At 39.7% G+C, this 27461-nt stretch overlaps 1 protein-coding gene across 13 annotated transcripts in view; it reads left to right on the forward strand.

The window, feature by feature from the left end:
* The window catches only part of DCAF1 (DDB1 and CUL4 associated factor 1), an 88060-nt gene that overhangs the window by 2642 nt on the left and 57957 nt on the right, over nucleotides 1-27461 (forward strand). For 10 of the 13 annotated variants that reach the window (XR_008297135.1, XR_008297133.1, XR_008297134.1 and 7 more), the window contains exons 2-6: nucleotides 2305-2429; nucleotides 14393-14510; nucleotides 19393-19469; nucleotides 21590-21663; nucleotides 24064-24177. Coding sequence is in view for 5 of the 13 variants with exons in the window: in XM_053219313.1 (XP_053075288.1) it covers nucleotides 2333-2429; nucleotides 14393-14510; nucleotides 19393-19469; nucleotides 21590-21663; nucleotides 24064-24177 (480 nt within the window). In the remaining 8 variants the exon portion in view is untranslated. Of the gene's footprint in view, nucleotides 1-2304; nucleotides 2430-3965; nucleotides 4125-14392; nucleotides 14511-19392; nucleotides 19470-21589; nucleotides 21664-24063; nucleotides 24178-27461 lie in introns of those variants that run through there. The other 3 variants (XM_053219311.1, XM_053219312.1, XM_053219314.1) reach the window with 3 other exon arrangements.

Raw genomic sequence — 27461 nt, forward strand, 5'->3', positions numbered from 1 at the left:
ATGGTGGCTCCTGTGGCACTTGGACACTTGCGGAAGCAGTCTTGTTCAGCCAACAGTGGAGCAGGGGTTGATGTGGGATAGCTGGCCTGATCTTCTGGTCCCAAGGAGTTGTAGGAGGAGGCCCAGGAACTGTGGGCACCAGTGTGGGAATGCGCTGGTGAGAATACCCGGATCTGGTGAGCCTGGAAGTAGGTGACTGGAAAGAAGGGGTGGCAGAGAGGGGTGGAACATCCTGAGGCCCAGAGGACTTGGTGCTATTGATTTTCCTACTCCAGTACATGGGCATGCTTAGGGGTAAGGGCAGGTAGAACATATCCAACTCTGTAGCCCTTGGTGTTGGGGCCAGGGATGGGCTGCTCTTGCCCTTTATATGCCACCAGGCAGCCCTGTAAGCATGACTTTTGGATGGTGCCTGCTGTTTCTGAGGCACACCATAGGGAGGGGTTCAGCACAGGCAGAGCAGGGGAGGACAGTCCAGAGATGTTCTTCCAAAGAGGCCAAGGAATCTCTTTCCAGTGATTCATGGACAATGTGCCGAACCAAACCAGGTGTGTGGGCCTGGACTATCTGTGGATTTATGCTTGTATGTGCTTAGATGTCAAAATGTTGTCTGTGAGGCCTGGTGCCAATGCACAGGTGTGCATGCTTGTGTATCTGGCACACGTTCCTGTGCTGTGATGTATCAGTGAATATGCTTGGAATGCATCTGCAGCCTGGAAACAAGGGTGCCGTCTCCTCCCCTTCCCAGAGTAGCAGTCTGGGAGTGCCATCAATTGTGTGGCTGTGTGTGTGTTGGCAGGGGTTGGGAGGCTGCAGGCATTGTGGAGCAAAGGTTCTAGAGAGGACCACTCTACAGGCCATGTATAGCTCCTGCTCTGCTTCTCCAGCCTCCTGGTCCTGGATTTTCCTATTTTTAATTACAAAAATTTTTTAAGATGAAATTTATTGTCAAATTGGTTTCATACAACACCCAGTGCTCATTCCAACAGGTGCCCTCCTCAATGCCCATCACCTACCCCCCTCCCTCCCATCCCCCATCAACCTTCAGTTTATTCTCAGTTTTTAAGAGCGTCTTATGGTCTGGCTCTCTCCCTCTCTAACTTTTTTTTCTTCCCCCTCCCCCATGGTCTTCTGGTAAGTTTCTCAGGCTCCACATAAGAGTGAAAACATATGGTATCTGCCTTTCTCTGTATGACTTATTTCACTTAGCATCACACGCTCCAGTTCTATCCACATTGCTACAAAAGGCCATATTTCATTCTTTCTCGTTGCCAAGTAGTACTCCATTGTGTATATAAACCACAATTTCTTTATCCATTCATCAGTTGATGGACATTTAGGCTCTTTCCATAATCTGGCTATTGTTGAAAGTGCTGCTATAAACATTGGGGTCCAAGTGCCCCTATGCATCAGCACTCCTGTATCCCTTGGGTAAATTCCTAGCAGTGCTATTGCTGGGCCATAGGGTAGTTCTATTTTTAATTTTTTGAGGAACCTCCACACTGTTTTCCAGAGCAGCTGCACCAGTTTGCATTCCCACCAGCAGTGCAAGAGGGTTCCCGTTTCTCCACATCCTCGCCAGCATCTATAGTCTCCTGATTTGTTCATTTTAGCTACTCTTACTGGCGTGAGGTGGTATCTCAGTGTGGTTTTGACTTGTATTTATTTCCCTGATGAAGAGTGACGTTGAGCATCTTCTCATGTGCCTGTTGGCCATCTGGATGTCTTCTTTAGAGAAGTGTCTATTCATGTTCTCTGCCCATTTCTTCACTGGATTATTTGTTTTTCAGGTGTGGAGTTTGATGAGTTCTTTATAGATTTTGGATACTAGCCCTTTGTCCGATATGTCATTTGCAAATATCTTTTCCCATTCTGTTGGTTGCCCTTTAGTTTTGCTGATTGTTTCCTTTGCTTTGCAGAAGCTTTTTATTTCATGAGGTCCCAGTAGTTCATTTTTGCTTTTAATTCTCTTGCCTTTGGAGATGTGTCGAGTAAGAAATTGCTGTGGCTGAGGTCAGAGAGGTTTTTTCCTGCTTTCTCCTTTAGGGTTTTGATGGTTTCCTGTCTCACATTTAGGCCCTTTATCCATTTTGAGTTTATTTTTGTGAATGGTGTAAGAAAATGGTCTAGTTTCATTCTTCTGCATGTTGCTGCCCAGTTTTCCCAGCACCATTTGTTAAAGAGACTTTTTTCCATTGGATATTTTTTCCTGCTTTGTCAAATATTAGCTGGCCATACTTTTGTGGGTTCAATTCTGGAGTCTCTATTCTATTCCATTGGTCTATGTGTCTGTTTTTGTGCCAGGTCCTGGCTTTTCCAAAGTCCCTCTGTGATGCTCTTCAATCCCATCATTGACCCAGAGCCCCATTCTGAGTTTCTGAAGGGGAGCAGTGCCATCTGGTGGCAGACTGAGGCTGCACCAGGAGCAGGTGAGTGGGACCCTGGGTTCCCACAAGGGCTCTTTCAGGTTCCCAGCCAGTGGGGAAATCACAGCTGTGTTACCTAGACCATGGACAGAGGGAGGGTATCTAAGGCTTAAATGCGCTAACCTCATGCATTTTGGTTTTGTGGCTCAGGGAGGCACAGTAAGGAAGTCAGCTCAAGGAGTGCTGGAGGATAGGTATAGGAAAGCTGTGAGTGCAGCCTCTGGACCCACAAATCTGATCCCCGTTCCTTGGGCCACTTCTCTGGGCTCAGATTTCTCATCTGTATAGGTGGCTAACTGTATCTACCCTGTGGGGTAGTAGTGAAGGTTAAATGAAAAAGTGTGGGTTAAACACTGGCTCAGAACTGAGCCTGCTGTAAAGTCAAAGGAAATGGTAGTGGCCATTACTAACATAGGCAAAGTTCCAAAAGCACAAAGAAGTGAGCTGTGCCGTCATTGCAGGTAAAAGGGTTGCAGAGAGGTGACAAGTCTGGCTCTGCCACCCCACAGTCTAGAATTTTGTGTCTGAACAGCTGCTCCAAGTTACATAGTTAAATGAGGAGGGAGGTCTCTTTTCTGGAAAAAGGGGAATGGAATCAAGAGATCCAGCATCCAGGCTCTGGTCAGCTTCTTACTAGTTGCGGAACCTGAGTATAGCAGCAGGCAGGTTTGCTGGGTTCCTGATCCCCCTGTGAAAGTGTTGGCTGTGAGGACTGCATAGAAATGCATAAAAACTTGTTCAGTTCTCCTGGAGAGAGAAAAGCTGGGTAGGGTCTTATCAGGGACAGATTTTGCTCAGCTGTGGAATCACATATATTTTTCATATCCCTAAAAAGGGATACCTGAGTCAGAGGCAAGAATCGTTCTGGTTCCATTGCTAATTGGGTGTGGGATGCTAGGTAAGTCATTTCACTCTCTCTGGGCCTTACTTTTCCCAGCTGCAAAATAAAGGAATTAAATTAGATGACCCTGCCTTAATCTATGGCCTTTTAATTTTTTCCTTTTCTCTGCCTCATATGACACCTAGGATAAATACTGATCCCACAGGTTAGGTCTTGAACAGAAAGGAAGACAAAACCAGTGTCTTCCGTTTCATGAATGCTGTGCTTTCTGATAAGCTTGTAGGAAATATTTTCCTAGATAATGGTATACTCTAGGTATAATAGGGCAAATGAGAGACTAAAACAGAAGCTCACTGCAGTCACACAAGGCAGAATAAGGTTACTGAGAAGGTGTCAAGCGGTCGTAGCGTACGCCAGCTTGTGTGGATCTGGTGCCTCACTATGCGCTTCCGCCTTCCGAAGCAGCCAATGAGTACACAGCAGTTCGCATACAGGCGGAAAAACTATAAATCCCAGAAGTCAATGCGCCGGGAGTGAGGACTCAAGCGCCAATCAAGACTGATGGGCCCCGCCCCTAGAAGAGGAACTTCATTTCCCAGGCGGCCCCGGGCTCTTCGATTTTTCTTCCCTCGCGCTGGCGTTTTCCTTCCGCCCCCTTCCAGCGAGCCTCGCGCCAAGTCGGAACGCGCGCGCGCGCGCGGCACGTAGCGCGCGAGTGACGCATAATATGTGGGCCGCTCTGGAGCTGTGGTCGCGCTGTGTGTGAGTGAGGGAGAGTGAGTGCGGGACCTGAGGCGGTGTGTGTGAACTGTGGCCGCTGGCGGGGTCAGGGGGGAGCGGCGGAGCCGCCCGGGAAGGTGAGTGGGGGAAGGAGGGAGACGGATCTCTGGGAGGGCCGAGAGGAGACAGGGCGCGTGGTCAAGGCGGGAGGGAGAGTGGGCGCCGGGCTGGGGGGAGGGGCGGCACCTGCCTGGGCCGCCGGCGAGGAGGGGGCGGGCCGGGCCGCCGGGGAGGCTGGGTCTGGGGCCTGACAGGACTTTTCCTTCTTCAGATTCTTGGCTCGGGGGCGGGGCCTCCACGTTCTTCTCTCAGTCCGCAAAAGAAGCTTCCCGAGAGTAACTCTTCCGCCCGGAGTGGGGGGCAGGGGTGTGCTTGCCCCTGCCTGGAGGAGGGGTGCCTCCCCTTCCCCTCGTTAACCTTTTTCTTCTTAGTCTTCCCATTTTCCGTTCCGTACGGGCTGGGGGGCTCCATCTTCCTTGCCGTACGGCGGCCCCCTTCCCTGGCTGTGTCTCCGCCTCCAGCTCCAGTCACCTGGGCGGGCTCTCCCCTCCCTCGGCCTCGTGCCACCTCCCTTTGCACCCGCCCGGCTCTCTGACCGGGCGAGGGGGGCGGAGCTTTCCGGGCACTCCTCCCACCCCTATGGTGGAGGGGAGGGATGGAGGGAGAGGTGTGTGGGTCCTACTGCGGGGAACCAAACCTCGGAGTGCCCGCCTAGCTTCCCGGGAGCCTATTTCCGGGGGTTATAGTCGTTTTCAACTAGGGTGACAGGCATTTGCTCAACTCTTCTCTTCCTAGACGGTTTCCGTCTCACTTCCTCTTACTGTAGTGCTAGCTCTTGGGTTTCGAATTTGAAGAATAATTTTGGAGTATGGGTAATGGTTCTTTTTGAGTCCCAAATGAATTGTCTTTGTCCATGTCACATTGGCCTTAGTTTTTCTTTACTCAGTCTTTTCAGCGAAGCCTTTTAATTAGTATACACGTTTAATTATTAGCATCATCTTCCTGTTCTAAACGCTTTGTTAATGTACAGAGCGAGGAGTTCATTGGCAATGTCCTGTAATTTTCTTTTTCCGGTGTACTGAACTTTACCTTTAAGGTTTATAAAAGATTGTATATTAAGACTCTTTAGGAATTGATTTCGTATTTTTTTTCTTGATGCTGTCAAGATTTTTGTACATAGCAGTATTATCTATTTGAGTGGTGATAACATTTTTGATGTTGAGATAATACAAAAATTGGGGAATATAAAGGACGTAATTTTATGCTCAAAATCCCTTGAGTAGTTGCTGAGTGCAGTGTTCTGTTGTACAGTTAAATTTAGTAGAGGAAGAAACTGGTAGAATGAACCACAAGATAGTTTGGAGTGAATGAAGTTGGGTTTATTATCAATTTCCTTATGTTAATTTTGTCATTGTTATGGACGCCGAATAGAAAATTGTTATATGTGATCTTGTCATCCTTATTATTGGGTAAATTTTACTTGAATCTTCAAACTTCATTTAAAAAATAAGAATGCTTTGAGACATTTGTTTCACGATTTTAGCCTTACAAGATCTGTCCTTAACATGGACTTTATTTTAGGCTTTGGTATAGTTTCTGCCAGGTAGGCCATTAAGTATTGTGTATTTGGGGAGGACAGATTTTATGATTTAAAAAATTACAAAAGGTTACAAAATAGTGGAAAAATGGTAGAGCTAGGTTAACAACCTATACTGAAAAATGTTTTTCCTTTCATTGTCTCTCAGAAAATTTGTTACCTTCACAAAAGTAGTAGATATTATCTGGTGCTTGTGTGTTTTTCCAGAGATCTTTTATTCCAGGGTAAGGTGCGTGTACATGAGTGTGTACACACACACACACTTTGCTTTTCTCATGTGACACATACTTAAGAGTTGGTTCAAATTAGTAAAGGAAATGCTTATTTTTTTCAACTTAAAAAAATTTTTTTTTAATGTTTATTCATTTTTGAGAGAGACAGAGACAGAATGCGAGTGGGTTAGGGGCAGAGAGAGAGGGAGACACAGAAGCAGAAGCAGGCTCCAGGCTTTGAGCTGTCAGCACAGAGCCCGATGCGGGGCTCCATTTGGAAGTTAGTTGCAGACACATCATCTCTAAATACTTTAGCAGGCAACCTTTAGGTTTAGGACATTCCGCATATTTTTTTGTGGGCCTTTATTTCATTGCATGGACAGTATTACCATTTAGCCTTCAGAACAACCACTTCCACTTCACAGATAAGGACGTTGATATTTGGAGAAGTTAAATAACTTGACCCAAGATCTCACGGGTATATTTGCAGAGTTGGCATATGAATGCTTGAAATCCTTTTCTACCAAAGTACCAATTGATTGGTCATTGGGACTTCTCTGAGCCCCTTTTATTATCTGTAAAAAAAAAAAAAGGGTAGGGTTGTTGTGAAAATTCAGAATAACATTAGAAATTAGCCAAATGTCTGTCCCATATTAATATTCAGTAATTGGTAGCTATTGTGTCACTATTGGATAGGCCATAAATTCTGTGTACCGCTTAAAGAGCTCACTTTAAAACGTGGTGAATTGAGTAATGTACCTTCACTGTCCTGTGCATAACAAGATGACTGCACCTTTAACATTTTATATTAATGGTCTTTCATTGATAATAAAGTAAATTATCATTGATATTTTCAAAAATTATTTTTAATGCTTATTTATTTTTGAGAGGCGGGGGAAGGGCAGAGATAGGGAGACACAGAATCCAAAGTAGATCTCAGGCTGTCAGCGCAGAGCCCTATGCGGGGCTCGAACTCACCCAACTGTGAGATCATGGCTTGAGCCAAAGTTGGGCACACAATCAACTGAGCCACCTAGGCACCCCAATATTAATTTAGTCAATTACAAGTTTAAGTTTTGCCTGGGCAAGTGACAGTTATTCCCCAAATTACAGTTATTCATAAACATAATTAAATGGAAGTTTTGAAAATGATGCCAAAAGAATATATGTGTTTCTAAATTGAATTCTAAAATTTTAGTATTTCAGTGCCCTTGATTTTACCTTTTTCTTCTTAAACTTTTTATTTTTAAAAAAAATTTTAAATGTTTATTTATTTTTGAAGAAGCGACAGAGTGTGAGTGGAGGAGGGGTAGAAAGGGAGACACAATCCTAAGCAGGCTTCAGGCTCCGAGCTGTCAGCACAGTGCCTGATGTGGGGCTCCAACTCGCGAGCTGTGAGATCATGACCTGAGCTGAAGTTGGACCCCCAACTGACGGAGCCACCCAGGCCCCCCATTAGTTTTATTTTTTTTAATGTTTATTTATTTTTAAGAGAGGAGATTGAGTGCGAGGCAGGGAAGGGCAGAGAGGGAGGGAGACAGAGGATCTGAAGTGGGGTTCTGTGTTGAGAGTAGACAGCCTGATGTGGGGCTCGAACTCTTGAACCACAAGATCATGACCTGAGCCGAAGCCAGAGGCTTAACGACTGAGCCACCCAGGTGCCCCTTGAGTTAACCTTTATTAAACATAATATTTTCCTTAAACTTTGCCTTTATATGTTCTATGTTGATCTCTTAAGTTATCCAAGAGGCATTTCCTCCTGATTTTTTTCCCACTTAAAAAAACTTGTGGTCAAATTCACATACCATAAATTGACCACTGACCATTTTATAGCGTTCAATTCAGTGGTATTTAGTAGACTAACAATGTTGTGCAACCATTACAATGTCTTTTAGTTTCAAGATGTTTTCATCACCCCATTTCCATTAGACAGTACTCCATATGTTCCCCCAATCCCAAGCCCCTGGCAACCAGTAGGCAAGTTTCTGATAAATTTACCTATTCTGGATGTTTTGTGTAAATAGAATCATAAAATATATAACCTTTTGTGTCTGGCTTCTTTCACTTAGTGTATTTTCAATTTTTTTTTAAAAGTTTTACTTATTTATTTGGAAGGAGGATGGAGAGAGAGAGCGAGAAATCCCCAAATCCCAAACAGGCTCCACACCATCAGCGTGGAGCCTGACGCAGGGCTCAATCACATGAACTGTGAGATCATAACCTGAACTGAAATCAAGAGTTGGATGCTTAACCCACTGAGCCACTCAGGTGCCCTGAATATTTTCAGTTTTCTTTCACAGCCCTAACATATATCAGTACTTCATTTCTTTCTGTGGCTGAGTAATATTGCATTGTATAAATGTAACCACATTGTGTTTATCCACTCATTTTTCGATAAACATCTTTTGGCTATTGTTTCCACCTTTTGGCTATTGTGAATATGCTAACTTTGAACATTTGTGTACAAATACTTCTTTGAGTATCTTTTTCAGTTCTTTTGTGCATATAACCTTAGTGTGGAATTGCTGGGTCATATGGTAATTCTATGTTGAACTTTTTAAAAAGTTTTTGAGGAGGCACCAAACTTTTCCATAGTTGTTATGCCATTTTATGTTACCACCAACAGTGTGCTTTCCATTTTCTCCACATCCATGCCAATGATCATTATTTTCTTCTTCTTTTTAATGTTTATTTTGATAGAGAGCATCTGTGTGTGAGTGGGAGGGGTAGAGAGAGAGAGAATCTCAAGCAGCTGACAGCACAGAGCCTAATGCGGGGCTCGATCCCATGAACTGGGAGAATAATGACCTGAGTCGAAATCAAGAGTTGGACACTTATCTGACTGAACCACCCAGGCACCCTTATGATCATTATGTTCTGATTTTTTGATTCTAGTCATTTTAGTTGATGTAAGTGGTATCTTACTGTGGTTTTGATATTCATTTCTTTGATGAATATAGATCATTTTATGATATAGAGCATCTTTTGGAGAAGTGCCCATTCAGGTTCTCTGCCCTTTTTTAAGTCAGGTTTTTGTTGTTGTTGTTGAATTGTTTTTTATATATCCTGGATACTAGATCCTTATCAGATATGATTTGCAAATATTTTCTCCCATTTCATGGATTGTGTTTTCATTTTTCTTGATAACGTCACTTGATGCACAAAAGTTTTAAACATTGAAGTCCAGTTTATGTGTTTGTTCTTTTGTTGCTTATGCTTTTGGTGTCATAAATAAAAATCCTTTGCCAATTTCAGGGCCATGAAGATTTACCCTTATGTGTACCTCTAAGAGTTTTATAGTTTAAGTTTCCACATTTAGGTCTTTGATCCATTTTGAGTTAATTATTGTATGTGGATGAGTCAAGGCCTCAGCCTCATTCTTTTGTATGTGGATATCCAGTTATTTCAGCACCATTAGTCTTTCTAATAATGATCTATTGGTCTTTCAATAAATTCTTTCCCTATTGAATGGTCTGGCATACTTGTTGAAAATTAGTTGATTATAAATGTGAATTTTTATTTCTGGACTCTTGGTTCTGTTGCATTGGTGTATATGTCTATCTTAATGCCAGTACCACACTATTTTGATCACTGTAGCTTTGTAGTAAGTTTTGAAATAAGTGTGGGGGGTGTCTGGGTGGCTCAGTTGGTTCAGCATCTGATTCTTGATTTTGGCTCAGGTCATGATCCCAGGGTTGTGGGATCGAGCCCTTCATTGGGCTCTGTGCTGAGCATGGAGCCTGCTTAGGAATCTCTCTCTCTCTCTCTCTCTCTCTCTCTATCTCTCTCTCTCTCTCTCAGGTTACAATAAGTAAATGAAATCTGAAGTGTGAATCCTCCAATTTTGTTCTTTTAAAGATAGTTTTAGTTATCAGTGTTTCCATTTTTGCAAAAAAATGTCATTAAGATTTTGATATGGATTGCACTGACTATTGACCATTTCGGAGAGTATTGCTTTCTTAACAGTATTAAATCTTCTAATAACGTGAACATAAGATGTCTTTTCGTGTATTTAAGTCTTCTCTAATTTATTCCAGCAATATGTTGTAGTTTTCAGTGTATAAATCTTGTGCTTTTTGGAGTTAAACTTACTCCTTAATATTTTGTTATTTTTGGTACTATTATAAATGAAACTTAAAAAATGTTTATTCATTTTTGAGAGAAAGAAAGCAAGTGGGGGAGGGCAGAGAGAGTGGGACAGAGGATCCCAAAGCGGGCTCCATGCTAACAGCAGAGAGCCCGATGTGGGGCTCTAACTCATGAGTCACAAGATCATGACCTGAGCTGAAATCAGATGCTTAACTCACTGAGCCACCCAGGTGCCCCAAGAGGGAATTTGGCTTGATTCCACGACTCTGGGATCATGACCTGACTGAAATGACTGAAATGAAGTGTCAGATGCTCAGCTGAGTCAACCTAGGCGCCCCAAAATTATTTTCTAAATTTCATATTTGGATTGTTTGTTGCTGGCATGTAGCAGTACAACTGATTCTTTGTGTTGATCTTGTACTCTGTAACTTTCCTAAAATTTGTTAATTAGCGTTTTTTTTTGTGAATTCTCTAGGATTTTCTATATATAGATTATGTTACCTGTGACTAAGGATAGTTTTACTTCTTTTCCAACTTGGATGCTTTTTCTTTCTTTTTCTTGTTTAACTGCTCTGACTAGAACTCCAGTACAGTGTTTAATATAAGTGTGAAAGCAGGCATCCTTGTCTTTTTTTGTGATTTTTAGGGAGAAAGCTTTCATTCTCACCGTTGAGTGTAATGTTACCTGTGGGTTTTTTTTTTTTTTAAAGTTTATTTATTTTGAGGGAGAGTGTGAGTGGGGGAGAGGCAGAGAAAGAGAGGGAGAGACAGTGAGAATCTCAAGAATCCCTGTCCACGCAGAGCCAGACATGGAGTTCAAACTCACGAACCATGAGATCATGACCTGAGCTGAAATCAAGAGTCGAATGCTTAACTGACTGAGCCACCCAGGTGCCCTTCTGTGGGTTTTTTAAATACCCTTTACCATGTTGAGGAAGTTCTTTTCTGTTCCCAGTTTGAGTTTGTTTACTTTTTCTTTTTTCACAAAAGGGTAATGGATTTTATCTGATGTTTTTTCTCTGTTAATCAGATAAGCATGCATTCTTTTTCTTCATCCAATTAATATATTACATTGATTTTTGTATGTTGAACCACTTTTGCATTCCTAGGATAAATCCCATGTGGTCGTGATCTATAATTCTGTTAACGTGTTGCTGTGTTCAGCTTGCTAGTATTTTGTTGAGGGTTTTTGCATCTGTATTGATGAAAGATATTTGTAGTTTTCTTGTGATGGCTTTATATGGTTTTGGCATGAGGGTAATGCTGGCTTCATGGAATAGATTAGCAAGTGTCCTTTCTCTTCTATGTTGTGAAAGGATTTGAGGATTGATGTTAATTTTCTTTGAATGTTTATTAGAGTTCACCAGGAAAGCCATCTTTTTCTTAACACTTTTGGGATGTGTCTTAAGAAATTAATTTTGCTGTTACTGCTTTGCCCAGTTTCTAGATCTTCATCATAAAATTTTACTGTCTAAAAAAATTGGCTTAAATTATTGTGCCCCCCCCCCCCCCCCAACTCCTAGTGCTAGTATTCCTCAAGATTGTGAAGGTCCTGAAAAAACAAGAAACAACTCAAAAACTCTTGTAGACCAGAGTACACTAGGGAGACATGACAACTAAGTGCCACATGGTATCCTGGATGAGATCTTGGAACAGAAAAAGGACATGGATGGAAAACCTGGTGAAATCTGAATTAAGTTGAGTTTATTTAATGATAAAGTATCAATGTTGGGTCTGTCTTTCTTTCTTTCTTTCTTTCTTTCTTTCTTTCTTTCTTTCTCTTTCTTTTCTTTCTTTCTTTCCCCTTCCTTCCTTCCTTCCTTCCTTCCTTCCTTCCTTCCTTCCTTCCTTCCTTCCTTCCAGCACGAACCAGGGAGAGGAAGAGAGAGAATCGTAAGCAGTCGCCATGCTTAGTGTGGAGCCCAAAGTGGGGCTTGATACCACAACCTGGGATCATGACCTGAGCTGAAATCAAGAGTCAGATGCTCAACCAGCTGAACCACCAGGTGCCCCTCACACTTATTTCAAAACTTACTACAAAGCTACAGTGATTAAAACACTGTGCTGCTGGCATTAAGATATATATGCCAATGCATAGAACTGAGAGTCCCTGATGCTTAACCAGTTGAACGACTCACATGCCCCTCAATGTTGGGTTTCTTAATTTTGATATTGTGCTGCTATAAACTATTATGGTGCATTAGGGGAAACTGAACTGGATGAGGGGTATATTTGAATTCTCTCTACTACCTTTGCAATTTTTTTATAAATCTAAAATCATTCCAAATACAGTTATTTTAAAAAATGCATAGTCCATGGTGACTGAAAAATACAACCTGGGTTTTCTCAAGTTAAAATCAGAGGTCTGTATTAGTCACACCTGCAGTATTTCCTTTTTTGTGACTCTGGCTAGAGAGGCTAAAAATGTGGATTCTTGGGGGTTCCTGGGTGGCTCAGGCAGTTAAGCTTCTGACTTGAACTCAGGTCATGATCTCATGGTTTGTGAGATCAAGTCCCGTTTTGGGCTCTGTGCTCACAGCCTGGAGCCTGCTTGGGATTCTCTCTCTCCCTTCCTCTGCCCCTCATCCGTTCACGCTCTCTCTCAAGAAAAAATAAAAAAGTTAAAACAATAAAAATGTGGATTCTTCTCTCCAGAAAAGAAGACTTTAAAAAATTTTTATTTGGAAATAGTCTCCTTTGGTGACATGAATCACAATGTACTGTTAGAAGTGCCTCTACTTTATTAAAACACGAATATTTACATTTTATTTTATTTTTTAAAGTTTTTTTTTTTTAATTTATTTAAGTAATCTCTGCACCCAACGTGGGGCTTGAATTCATGACCCTGAAATCAAGATGCGCATGCTCCTCTGACTGAGCAAGCCAGGTGCTCCACAAATATTTACATTCTAGACATTTGGTGGTATTTTTCACATGTATTTCCTTTGGTCTTATGGTAGATATCTTTAGAAGAGTTAATAATTCTAGATCAGATAGTAATCCCTTTCTAGTGTTAAAGTGTTGTTTTTTTTTTTTTTAATTTTTTTTTAACGTTTATTTATTTTTGAGACAAAGAGAGCATGAACAGGGGAGGGTCAGAGAGAGGGAGACACAGAATCTGAAACAGATTCCAGGCTCCGAGCTGTCAGCACAGAGCCCGACGCGGGGCTTGAACTCACTGACCGTGAGATCATGACCGGAGCCGAAGTCGGCCGCTTAACTGACTGAGCCACCCAGGCACCCCAGTGTTAAAGTGTTTTTATGGAGTGGTTGCTATTTCTGTGAAAACAAATTTTGCAGGGAAAGTCTGACATTTTGATCTTAAGACTACTTTGGCAAAGAAGTTGGTCTGTAAGCCATCTAAACCTTTGAGTCTCATTTATCCCTTTTGGAGCCCCTTATAAATAAACTTCTCTTCCTCATGTGGATGTCTCATGGCATCTCCTTCAAAGCTTGTCTCAGCTCCCTGTCCCTCTGTATCTGTGGACTGACCACTCAACCTAGCAACTTCTCTGCTTCTTTCCATCCTCTCATGCTCTTCCTAGGAAATCAGCTGTGAGAGAGGTTAGGAAGCCTGAAGGATAAATGGGTTTATAATGCTCCTCAACTTTCATGTTGGTAATGATCCACTTTAGTTCTTGTCCTTTTGTTAAGAATTGACACGAATATATTGTTTATCTTTCATAGAACTTTCTCCCAAAGATTTACGAGAGCAAAATATTTTGGGGAGTGGTTTTTGCTACATTTTCTATTAAAAAAAAAAAAAAAAAGCTTCAGGGACCCTGGGTGGGTGGCTTAGTCGGTTAAGTATCTGACTCTTGATTTCAGCTCAGGTCATGATCTCATGGTTCATGAGATTGAGCCCTGCATTGGGCTCTGTTCTGATAGTATGGAGTTTGCTTGGGATATTCTCTCTCTCTCTCTCTCTCTCTCTCTCTCTCTCTCTCTCTCTCTCTCTCTGTGTGTGTGTGTGTGTGTGTTTGTGTGATCTTCCTCTGCTTGTGCACACGTGCTCTATCTCTCGTTCTCTCTCAAAATATGTAGCTTCAGAATTTTGGTCCTCAGAGATCTAAGTCAAGGGATTTTTCTATGTGTGGTATGTAGACATATGCATTTTTGAGGAGAGAAAGGGATCCCAGCTTTTTGTCTGATTCTCAAAAGGGGTTCCTGATCCTAGAAAGGTAAGAATCACAGTTTTCATCCAGTTTGTCTCATTTGACAGTTAAGCAAACCGAAGTTGGGAGGGGGTGAGAGGACTTGAAGAGTATTCCGGCTCCCAGTGCTGGGTTTCCCACTGTACCACAAATGAAATTATCTGAGGGGGGGTCTCAGAGTTAAGTTTTTCTTGCTTGCTCATCCCTTTTCTCCCCCTTTATCACTGTAGGAAGTATGTCCAGTTTATTTGCCTGTGTTCATGTGTTATTTACTTATATTTTTGATTCCTTAGGCCAAGCCATGACTACAGTAGCGGTGCATGTGGACTCCAAAGCTGAGCTCACTACCCTGCTGGAGCAGTGGGAAAAGGAACATGGCAGTGGGCAGGACATGGTACCTATCCTTACCAGGTATAAACAATTGTATATTTTTAAAAATTCATTTAAAAAAAGGGAAAAATTGGAGAGTAGGGGAACATTTTTATCTTGAATGTGAATTCTAAATCCATCTTTATCTCACTACTTCTTGAAGCTCTTACATTTCTTACTTTTCCTTTGAGGCTGTTAGTTCTTAATCTCTTTCTTTAGGTTCTTCTCTTGTCTGTGTTTCAATCCTAGGGTTTTGTTAGTGGTTCTCTTTTCTTTTCACCCTGAATATTCTACCTAGTTTCATTCCTGTCCATGATTTAAAACATTATTCCTAGGTTCAGTTTAAAATTTCTATTTCTGCTTCAGACTCCTCTTTTTAAAAATTTCAGACCCTTTTCTCAGCTGCTTGGTATACCCATCTTTACCTGGCTATTTGCAGACACCTGAAACATACCATGTCTACAATAGAGCTTATCATATTCATCCTGCCTCCTCCTTCTTTCACTCCCTTTGTACTCCCTGCTTGGTGTACATAGTTTCAAACTAAAAACCTGAAAATCATCTCCCCAGTGTATTCCTCTCTAGTACAATTTAGCCCCCAAGCAGGATTTCTGCTTTTTCTTCTTCCCTATTCCCCCTTACCACTTTATTCATTAATACTGATCATGTCTTGATTGGCCTCTTAGGCAGTGTGAATTTTCTCTCCATATCCAGTTTACCCTCCTCCAATACATCCTTCTATTGGCTGAAAGAGTCCTCTTTCTAAACACAAATCTGATTTTTATGTCTTTGATTGTAATTCTTCTCTGACTCCATTTTTCCTACAGAATAAAATATAAACTTTGTAGAGTAGTCTAGGAAGCCATTTATGATTTGGCCCCCGCTTCTCTTTTCTGCCTCATAGTATTAGTCTCTTTCAGTAAGGAATAGTACGGTATTTTCTAATGTCTGTGTTCCTTTGGCCTGAAATGCCTTTCTTTGGTATGTCTGTCTGCCTGACAAAGAATCAGTTTTGAGAATCATGTCTGTAAAACCTTCTCTGACTTTGACATTCCCAGGTAAGTTTGGGCACTCCTTTTTTTCTTTTTTAATACTTCTGTCATTCATATATATGTATACGTATGTGTGTATATGCACATATACACACACACATAAAATGTGGTATAATTCCCCTCATTTTAACTCTAATCACATTGTACTATAATTCTTTTTTTTTTTTTTTTTCATGTGTCACTTTACTAAATTGTAAGTTTTTTAAAGACAGGTACTACACCTTTTTTATTGGTGTCTTCTTGGACAATGACATGTGCATGCCTGGTACATAGTAACTATGTGGGACATAATTTTACTAAATGATTGTATTAAACAGGAGAATGAAAAATAAAGGCTGGAGAGGGATGCCCATGGTTTTTCTAAAGAGGAGGTCATTGGAACATGGGGATCTTTAACATCTAATCTTTGATACAGCAGAGAAAAAAGCCTTTTGTTTATGCAATGATGTATTCTATAGGAATAAAGAGAACTATGATCTTTTGAAAGTTTAAATAGGGATAAATGCTTTGTTGCTGTTGATATATGGGGAACATGTGAAAAGTGCAGTTTATTTTTTTTTTAGGAACAGGATTATTGCTGACGGGTGGAAAGTGGATTTTAATTTGTAGAGGCATTGGAGATTAAGAACTACTGATCACAAGATACTTGAAATGCAGCCACAGTGAATTAAAGAGTCTAAGTATTGTGCAGTTAAAATATGAACTATTGCTGTAACTAAAAGAAGAGAGTCATAAATAGGGATAACAATGTTAGTGGTAGTTTCACCTAATTGGAAAAAGTATTTATTGAGTACATATACTAAAGATACTCAATGTTTTATTTTGAAGAATATTTCACATTCATGATCATATTTGACTCTCCACTTAGTCACTGTGCTGTGATATTCAGTAGTGCAAAGCCTAGAGGGGCTCTGTCTTCAAGGAGATCACCATCTGGGGGGCAACTAGCAGATACAAAACAATGAGTAGTAGTACAAATTAATATCTAATGAGGTGTTAAATTGGGCAGTATGGTTCTTTAATATTGCAATGGTTATGAGTATGGAAAGAATGTTAATGAGTCAGTTTCTTTTATTCACTCAGCAAATATTTGAGGACCTTTTGTGTGTTGCAACTATCAGATACTTCCCTGAACCTCAGTTTCCTCATTTGTCACTAAAAGTATCACTGAGAGCTGCATTGTTAAATGGCACCCTTCTTTGGAGCTACTTGCAAAAGACAGCCAGACAGTGGAGACCTAAGCTTAGAATTTTGGGTTTTAACTCCTAATTCCTGTGGTAAAGGTTTTTTGGAATAGGGAATTGAAAGATGGTGGATATAGCTTGATGAGAAGCAGAGAAAGAAGGTTTTCTAGGAAAAGTGAAAAATGTGACTAAAAAAAGCATCGAGGGGAGAAGGAACTGGGGCATTTTTTTTTTTAATTTTTATTTATTTACTTATTTTTCCAATATATGAAGTTTATTGTCAGATTGGTTTCCATACAACAACCAGTGCTCATCCCAAAAGGTGTGGGGCATGTTTTTGTGGCAGTGAGGAAAGGGCCCTCTACCATAGTGAAGGGCGAATATAAGGTAGGAGTGGAAAATAAAGTTACATGGAGCAAGATCTTTAAGGATATTCAACGTTAGACAGGTTTAAGAGCTAGTAGGATGTGTTAAAAGTCCAGTATTTTTGAAATGGGCAATTCCCGTCATCCAAATTGTGGGTGTGGTAGTTCACTGGATATTTCCTGAAGTTCTTTCACATGTCTGTGGTCTCTTCTTTACCCCCACCTCAACTGACTGCATGTTTTGGGTGTTTTGGTATATTCCATGAACAGCAAATGAGTTTCAGGCTTACCTCTTCTTTTATTTGCCACAACTTTCACTACTTTTTTGGCAGTTTTCCTAAGAAAAATATGTTTTTTTATCTTAGACTTTTTATTTACTATTTATGTTTTTTTATTTATTGTAGTCAAATCTTTGACTTGATTCTGTGAAAAGAGAATGGAATTGGGCCAAGCTATGTGAGCGTTACCCAAGTTCTATGGTTTGTTTTTTCATATTATTGAGACATGTACTGTACAGTACTCTGCTTGATGGATTCTTTACTTGCAAAACTATCATCTATATCACATTAAAGAACTTGAGTACTACCTCCATAAGACTCCTTCCTGCCCTATCCCAGTCAAATCTACCTTAAATTGTTTTTCTGTTTGTTTTTTTTCGATTCTCAGTTTTCATTGTAACCACACTTAACTAGCTCTCACATGTAAGGTTTGTTCAAAGCAGAGTACATATATTACCTTAAACCTCAAGGAAACTCTCTAAGGTAGGGACTATTCCTCTCATCTTACGGATGAGGCACAGAAAGTTTAAATAACTTGATCAAAGTCACACACAGTGGAAGAGGTATGATTTGAACCTTAGCCATCTGGCTCCAGAATCCATGTTTTTAATTTCTGTGCTGTATTGCTTAGTTTCATCTGAAGATACTAGTAGATCTTATGGTATGTAATTCTAAACATTTTATGTCACAGCCCTTTGTGGCAAAGATAATTCTCAGAGTTTAAAGGGAAGGGTAGAAAAAGTAGAAATACTTTCGAGACTTACTGGGGAAAAATATACCAGAAAGGGCAAGAGTTTTTGCAGATTGCTTAACTTTTAAGACTAGGAAGTATGGTTTTGTAGACATAAAGCATATAGGAGAGTTTGAGTTAGGACAGAGCATGACAGATACTGGAGAGTGTGAAAACCTTGTATTTGATTGTCGTTACAGTAGGTTAAAATATCAGTCTTAGAGTATTCAAAATGTGATTTTTCTTATTTCAAAAAGAAGGCATGAATAAAAAAAGACTATTGATACATGTAACAAATAACGTGGATCACTCAAAATATGCTGAGCTAAAGAAGCCAGTCATAAAAATAGTGTAAACAATTCCATTTATATTAAATTCTAGTACAGGCAAAACTAATCTGTGATGATAGAAAGCAGATGAGTGATTGCTTGGGATATGGGTGGGAGCTTAGGAGTGGGGGTGGGGGGAAAATATCACAGGCTGAAGTAAAAGCACTTAGGGCCCTGAAACAATTGTGAACTCTCTGAAGAGCAGAGAAGACCATGTGACTGAAGCTTATTAAACTGGAATGGAGAGTAGAAGTCAGAGATGCCAACAGAGGCTGGGTTAGTATAAGCCATGGTCATACTTGGATTTAATTGAGGTTATTGTGGTAAGTTGCTGGAAGTTGGAGAATGAATTGCCAAACATTGAAGCAAGAAGTTTGGAGAAAAGGCTGTCGCAGGTGGTTCAAGCATTTGATGATGGTGTTCTGGGCAGGGATAGGAATGGTCAAGATTTAAAGAAATGATTGAGGGTCGCTGGGTGGCTCAGTTGGTTAAGTGCCTGACTCTTGATTTTGGCTCAGGTCATGATCTCATGGTTCTTGAGTTTGAGCTCTGTGTCAGGTTCCATGCTGACAGCGTGGAACTTACTTGGGATCCTCTCTGCCCCTCCCCTTTTTGCACTCTTTCTGTCTCAAAATAAACAAAACTTAAAAAAAAAAAAATGAAGTCAGGAGATACCTGTGTAGGTAGTGCCAAAAAGAATTGTTGTGGGAGTGAGGAGAAAGGGAAGGTTTTAACGATGACTCCTAGGTTTTTGGCTCCTTGAGGGGATGGTAGTCCAATTTTTTGAGACAGGCAAGTGGAGAGAAGAATGAATTTGGGAGTGGACATTGTTTTATTTAGATCTCTGTGTTCATTAGGAAAATATCTTTTTTCTCACTTTTTACTTTTATTTTACACTTTGTTGAATTGACTATAGTAGGTGGTGGTACATTTTTTTTTTTTTTGTATGCTTGTCTAGAGTTGACCCTGTCTTCCCTTTGTGCTAGGATGTCTGAATTGATTGAAAAAGAAACTGAAGAATATCGTAAGGGGGATCCAGACCCATTTGATGACCGACATCCTGGTGAGACCTGTGTTCTCTTAAGCCTGGTTCTAATTTTCTTACAAAAGAAGATAGCTTAATAGGAAAATTGAAATAGCATCTTTCATGCTAAGTTTTAAGACCATCTAATTGTTAAAATATTGCTCAAGGTGAGGTAGTAAGGAAAAATAAATTTCTAGAAAAATTGAAATTTTTGTAATATTTACATATCAAATAGAGGATAACTAAGGAGCTAAATTATGTAGGTGTACCTTATTGACTCCATTGATAGGATTACTTAGAGGAAAATGTTCTCCCTTTCTGACTTTTAACACAGAAGAGATTATTCTCTGTGCTTTAATTTTTCAAACAAGTTTGAAACAGTTATGAACTTGGATTCTTTGCAGGAATAAAAGGGATAATTACCGTTTTACTATGAGGAAATGTAGTTGAATACATTAAGTGCCTTCCTTTTAGTTATGAAACGGATACTTGGAACCTTGAATAATAAATAGAGTTCTTGATGTCTACTTTAGTATCTCAGCAGCTGAAGTATGCCATTTCATGTTAATTTGTTTTATTTTGGGCTAATTAGAACCATGACAATCCAGTCTGCTTTGGCATAGAATTTGGTATGATACAGAACTATATGAGACTTGAGACTTTGCCATTTTATGTCTTCTCTAAGAGTACCAGTGGGAAAGCTTAAATCAAACTTTCTCTGTGTGAAGTGAGAAGCAGTCCTTTGTGGAAAAAAGAGATATTGTATGTGTGGAGAGAGATGAGAATGAGTGGGACTTATAAAATAAGAACATTGTATATATACCTGAATGGTACAGGGTTTATTTCTATTTCCTAGACTTTTGTTCTCAAATATAAGTAAGCTAGGCATTTCAAATTGAGTGTCTAGTTATTTATGTGATGTTACCTGTTGCTCTTGTCCTAGACATCCTCACTTGTGACTTTGGAGGACTATTCACCTATTTAACTCTTACCTTCAGTCAGGCAATCAGAGCATAAGTATAAATGTGAATGTGAGAGAAGAAACTAAGTTAACTTATGGGGTTATGAAAAGAATTAAAAGAGGGATGATCATGCTTAGTGACCTTGGAAAGGCCTTGGAAAGGATGAAATGGTATGAAGAAGGGAGAGACAGAATGATGATTGATACACTTTTCAGGAGAAAATTTTAAAGGCAGTTTTTTCCTCCCTACCTCTTATGTTATTAGGTATAATTTCTATTAATAAAAGTGAGGATGCCAGTTTTGTCATTTATTAAGAGAGAAAGGTAATCTGAGGTCTTCATCTAGTTTTTATGATACCATTCTGTAACTTTTCTTTTTGTGGTTTACCTTGGAATACTGATTATAGCTTGGTAGAAACTTCATAGCAGTGGCTCACATCTTCTCTTTATCCTAAATTGTATTTTGAGTTTGACTAAATTTGCCACTCTAATAATCTTAAAGGAAAATTAAAATAGATGGTATCTGTTTTAAAAACCAATGATTCTACCAATCATTAATTCTTTTACCTGTATCGAGTAGATTCTAGGTTCCTGGCCTTTCTTTCCCCAGGAGCTGAGAAGTTAAGGTGGCCAAACTTATCATATCTTTAGAGTTGGTATTACTTAGTGGGATTCCCTTCCTGTGCCTGCCCCCACAACCTGGAATATCATTACAGGTTTGAGGATGCATTTCTGCTACTTTTGGTATATAGTTGAAAAAGAGATTAGATTTGGAGTCTTATCTCCTCCAGGCCACCCGTCAAAAGAAGTGCTTCCTACCTAAATCTGACTGGGAAATCAGGGGTTTTCTTTCTCTTAGGCTCCTTTATGATTCTTTTTTAGACCTTGTGTACTCTTAGTAATGCTGGTCTGGGTCTACTGCACATTTATTTAGTTTGGCATGGCTGTGTAGGCAATGTGCTGGGAGATGGGAAAGTTAGAGAGCAGTGTCTCAAGTTTTTATATTGTCACTTTTAATTTTAGAGAATGTTTCTTATGAAATCTGGTTCATCAAAAAAGTTTTTCTTTGTTTCTGTTTATTTTTGCTGGCATTTTAATGGTACTTGTAATAACCCAGGTGCCTTTCCAGAGGTCTGAGTTGCTTGACTGGGATGACTTACTCATTCCTTTGTTTGTTCCTCCCCTCTTCTTTTGGTAGGTCGAGCTGATCCAGAGTGTATGCTGGGCCACTTGCTGAGAATACTCTTCAAGAATGATGATTTCATGAATGCAGTAGGTTTGCTTCTTACTTTTCTCCAGAGATTATCATCAGTGGATGCTATACCTTTATTGTTTGTAAATAGTTTGTTTTCTCTTGAGGTCTTGACAAAGTTGGGAATAGTGTGGGTAGATTTTGTTTGTTTGTTTGGTATTGGTTCAACAAGCTAAGAGTCGTCATGGATTTCTTTCTTACCAAAGTCCTGGTCGTGGCCAAGGTGTTTTCTCTTTGGTGTGTATTTTCATTGTTTGAATATGGCAAGGACTCCCAAGGCATCTGTACTCATCCTAGGGCAAGATGATTTTTAGTTTGGGAATATAGACGTTTTCTTGAATTTCTGAATAGAAAACTCAGAGTGATGTATGTATGAGGCATGATTCTGCACTGACACTGTGGTGTGTGCATTGGGCATGTGGAGGGAGACAAAACTACCTTCTCTAACTCAGGGCTGTTGAGAAATAAATGAGGTGGGGGGAATATATATATAGCATTCACAGGGCCTGAGATAGTAATTATTCAGTAAGTTGTAGCTGTTAGGTTTGTTTTTGGAGGCCAAATTGCATGATCCTTGAGAGCATGGGCTTTGGGGTCCATATTTTGGGTTTAAATGGAACTTCACTGTTCACTGGCAGTTTGATCTTGAGGCAACTTAAGCCTCTCCAAACTTCATTTTCTCCAAGCTTTATTTTCCTAATCTATAAAATAGGGATGATCTTCCCTTTAAAATATTTTTGTAACCTTTGAATGAACTGAGTCATGAAAAGTGCCGTGCTCGCTTCGGCAGCACATATGCTAAAAAAGAAAAAAAAAAGTGCTTAGCACAGAACTTGGTACATGAGGGCTCAGTAAGTACTATTATTATTATCTGTACTGTATTAACTATTATTCTCTGTATTGTATTAACTCCAATTTATTTCTTGATCACCAGTGTCTCTTCTCTGCTTCTCTGGAAATGTTGAGCTGTCTTCTAGATATCCCCACTTGGATATTCCCCACAGGCACCTTGAATTCCACCTGTCTAATTGTGTGCTGTATAGTCTGTTTCTCTTGTTCTCTAGCTCAGTAATGATGTCCTTGTCTAGCCAGCTAGACAACTTTATTTTTCCAAGTTCTCTTATTCAGTTAAACTTACAGGTCTTATCATTCCTTTTCATTTAACTTCATAAATCCCTCCATTTCTTTATGTCCTTGTTGCCAGACCTTAGTTTAGCCATTACTATCTCTCTCTTGGTGATCGTAATAACCTCTTAACTGATTTCTCATCTTGTCTTGTTCTCTTCCAACCTATTCTTCACTTTATAGCCCAGAAATTTTTCTAAAATGCAAAAAGTGATCATGGCATCCTCTTGCTTGTAATCTATTAGTGGTTTCCCATTGGCCTCAAGATGAATTTTAAATTCCTCAGTTTATAAACCCAATCTCTCTGGCTTTTGTTCTTTTAATTTTAAATTCTTGCCCTTTGTCTCGCCTCTCCTCCCCACTCTTCCTTAGTACTCCTGCTTGTCCTTTACATTCTAGCTTGAAATCCCTCCCTCTCTAAGCCTTTCTCTGATTCCTCTGCAGGGGTTGTGTGACCTCCTACAGACTTCTGTAGCATCGTATACTCATGATATTTGTTTTTCCAACTGTCACTTCTGTTGGATTATGAACCCTTTGATGGTGGCACTACATCTTATTCACTGTTGTATACCCAGCACGGAATACAGTGCCACTTAGTAGTAGAGATTCAGTAATATTTGAGTACTAGAAGGAAGTTTTATTAACACATTTATATATGTTTATAATTTGTATATAATATTAAATGTATTTATAGTAGAAGTACAAAATTCAAGTTTTTCATTAACTATTGTCAAGAATCTGGAGGGGGTTGGTTGTCTTGCCCTGCTTTATCCTTCTGAAAAAGTGTATGTAAGAATAGGGGTTAAAAAAAGAATAGGGAGTGATTTCTTCTGGATATTCTTTTTTGAGAGAGAATGCATGTGCCCAAGTGGGAGAGCGGCAGAGGGTGAGGGAGAGAGAGAGAATCTTAAGCAGGCTCCATACCCAGCTTGGAGCCTAACATGGCCTCCATCTCAGGACCATGAGATCATGACCTGATTTGAAATCAGGAGTCAGATGCTTAACTGACTGACTGAGCCACCCAGGCCCCCCTTCTTGATATTCTTTGAGCTTTAATTTCTGTGGTTGCTGATTTGTTCTTTTGGGAGGATTTGACATTAAAGCTGCAGAAGAAATATATGATCCCATCATGGCTCAGTGGGTTATAATAATTAAGGGTTTAATTAGTAATTGTTAGGTATAATCTTCTTAAATACCTCTTAGGGAAATGATGGGAATGTATTGAGTTTATTAGACTTCATTAATTTGCCTGGGTTGAATTTCAGATGAAAAGTATTCCTCTGTTTTTTTTACAGCTGGTGAATGCATATGTGATGACAAGCCGAGAGCCCCCTTTGAACACTGCAGCTTGCAGACTTCTATTGGACATCATGCCAGGGCTAGAAACTGCTGTTGTCTTTCAAGAAAAGGTACTTACTAAAAAGAAAAGTCATTTTATTTTTAAATTGAATGTTGATCTGTTTGATTTGTCTTTGTTAAGATAATTGTTACACATTTTTATAACAATAATGTTATAGAAATATAAGAAATCAATAAAAATATAAGAGTAATTGTTTTCATGAGTACTTACTGCTTAGGTGCTATAGTATATCTTAAGTCTTAAGATTGTATGTTAAAAAAAATAAAAAAAAATTTTTTTTTTTTAATATTTATTTATTTTTGAGACAGAGAGAGACAGAGCATGAATGGGGGAGGGTCAGAGAGAGAGGGGGACACAGAATCTGAAGCAGGCTCCAGGTTCTGAGCTGTCAGCACAGAGCCCGACGCGGGGCTCGAATTCATGGACCATGAGATCATGACCTGAACCGAAGTCGGACGCTTAACCGACTGAGCCACCCAGGCGCCCCCAAAATTTTTTTTTTAATGTTTATTTTGAGAGAGATAGAACACAAGTCCGGGAGGGGCAGAGGGAGAGGGAGACACAGAATCTGTAACAGTCTCCAGACTCTGAGCTGTCAGCAGAGCCTGACGTGGGGCTTGAACCCATGAACCGTGACATCATGACCTGAGCCGAAGCCAGATGCTTAACTGACTGAGCCATCCAGGCGCCCTGGTTAAGATTGTATGTGTTTAGAATGGATTTATGATATTATCCAAACTCTTATTCTTCATGAGTTGTCTTCGTTAGTGAGGAAGGACTTTTCTACTTTGAGGAAACCCATTCTATTCTTGTGTTATTTATTTATTTTTTTTAATTTTTTGGGGGTAGTATTTAATATTTCGTTAATATTTGAAGATCTGTTTTGTGCTGTGTCTTATGGTGGGTGTTGATAATACTTTTGTCAGCAAGATGGAAGATTTCACATAATGTATTTGGGAGGGCACATACAAATAAACTGATAATTTCAAATAAGGATAAGTACTATGAAGACCAGAAAGTGGTAATTTGATAGTGACTGTGATAGTGAGTGTGTGTGTATACTTCAAATGTCAAAAATTTGTTGCTCTATTTTTAGAAGTAATACAGATATTTTGTTCTCAGCATTAAGAATTTGCAGTGTGAATTGGGTATGTCACATAATTTTCTTTTTCTCAAAGATATTAATATTTAATGTTCTGAAATAATCTGGAGGTCTTAGTGTAGTTAAATGTAGAAACCAAATGAAAGATCTGGAAATAGATTTCATTTAACTTTTTTAAAAGTTTATTTTTCTTTTTTTGAGTGAGAGAGTGTGTGTGCAAGCGGGGAGGGGCAGAGAGAGGGAGAGAGAATCCCAAGTAGGCTCTGTGCTGACAACTCTGACATGGGGCTTGAATTCACAAATGGTGAGATCATGACCTGAGCCAGATCAAGAGTTGGACACTTAACTGACTGAGCCACTCAAGTTCCCCATCATTTAACTTTTAAGGAAATTGTTATGCAATTGTATCACGTAAGGTATCTTAGAGAATAGCATTGTAATTAATGTTGTAATTTGCACATTGTATACAGACAAGTTTTAAAAATCTCCAATTAGTTATGATTGTGGGAGACCAAAAACATCTATATACTTGTCAGAAATATTTTAATATGCATTTTTTATTAAATGTTTATTTATTTTGAGAGAGAGAGCATGTGCGTGACCAGGGGAGGGGCAGAGAGGAAGAGGGAGAGAGACAATCCCAAGCAGTCTCCGAGCTGTAAGCACAGAGCCTGAGTGGGGGTGGGGGTGGGGCTCGGGCTCGATCCCACAAACTGTGAGATTGACCTGAGCTGAAAGCAAGAGTTGGGCACTTAACCAGCTGAGCCATCCAGCCGCCCCTTAATATGTATTCTTTTGAAAACCAAGATGACAAATGAAGCATTTATACCAGTGTATTTGTATATGCAAGATTTGTAGAAGACTATGGATGATTTTACTGTGCTTTGTAAAAGTGTCCTGGTTGTCATTGTAGGAAAGTCATCTCTGGTTCTTTGTAGTTGCATCATTGTATATTTAGAATGAAGTAAATACCCTTTGGATGTCAGAAACACTGAGGGATTTTTTTTGAGTAATAAAATTTGTTTCATAATAACTCATTTCTGGTGAGAGAAGTGAATTATTAAAGCAAAATCATATGTTAGATAGGAAATAACATAGCTTTGAATCCAGTGTCCTAGAGCACAGATTACAAACTTCTTTGAGATTGTGAGGCCTTAATGTTGGATTACATGATGATCTTTATCCTTCAGAAGTATCCTATGCAAATTTTTTGGTGTGAATCAATATTTTACTTTAAAATACAATTATAACTTGTAAATTAATGAGTTAGAGATCGTTATTTTTGGAAAGATGGGCTACTGGTGTTTTACAAAGCTCTGGTTCAGACTCTGCTTTACAGCAGTATTTCTTAAACTTTGTGAACTGTAGTAACATGTTTTTACATTGCAACCCAGTACATACAGTAAGTATATGAAAAAGAAGTTTTTTGAACATTGTTTACTCTTTGTGTGATACATTCTGATATTTCACTAAATTGATTCTATTTTAGCCACTATTTTTTTTTAAAGTTGCTTATTTGTACTTTCAGAGATAGTGAAATAGCTTTACATTTTATTTACAATTATTTGACTGTAGTTTTCTTCATTATATTAAGCGTGTTACAGAACTGAGCACTTTAATATTATTTATGTAATAGGTTTTTTTTTTTTTTAACATTTATTCATTTTTTTGAGAGACAGAGAGACAGCACAAGCAGGGGAGGGGCAGAGAGAGGGGGAGACACAGAATCCGAAGCAGGCTCCAGGCTTCGAGCTGTCAGCACAGAGCCCGATGTGGGGCTCAAACTCATGAAATGCAAGATCATGACCTAAGCCGAAGTTGGATGCTCAACCGACTGAGCCACCCAGGCGCCCTGTTTTTTCTTTTCTTTTAAGAGAGAGCGCATGTGAGGTCGTGTACACATGCAGGCAGGGGAGAGACAGAGGGAGAGGGAAAGAGAATCTTAAACAGGCTCCATGCTCAGTGTGGAGCCCAATGTGGGGCCTGATACCGTGATCCTGGGATCATGACCTGAGCAAAATCAAGAGTTGAATGTTCAACCCACTGAGCTACCAAGGTGTTCCTGTACTAGGTTTTTCCTATGGTTAAGTTTGTCAGTGTTAAGTCAGGTCAGGACTTTTAGGGACTTTTTAAAAAAATTTTTAAATTTTTATTAAAAATTTTTTTTTAATGTTTGTTTTTGAGAGAGAGACAACGCAAGCAGGGGAGGGGCAGAGGGAGAAGGGGAGACA

This window comes from Acinonyx jubatus, chromosome A2, assembly GCF_027475565.1.
Source record: "Acinonyx jubatus isolate Ajub_Pintada_27869175 chromosome A2, VMU_Ajub_asm_v1.0, whole genome shotgun sequence".
Lineage (NCBI taxonomy): Eukaryota > Metazoa > Chordata > Mammalia > Carnivora > Felidae > Acinonyx > Acinonyx jubatus.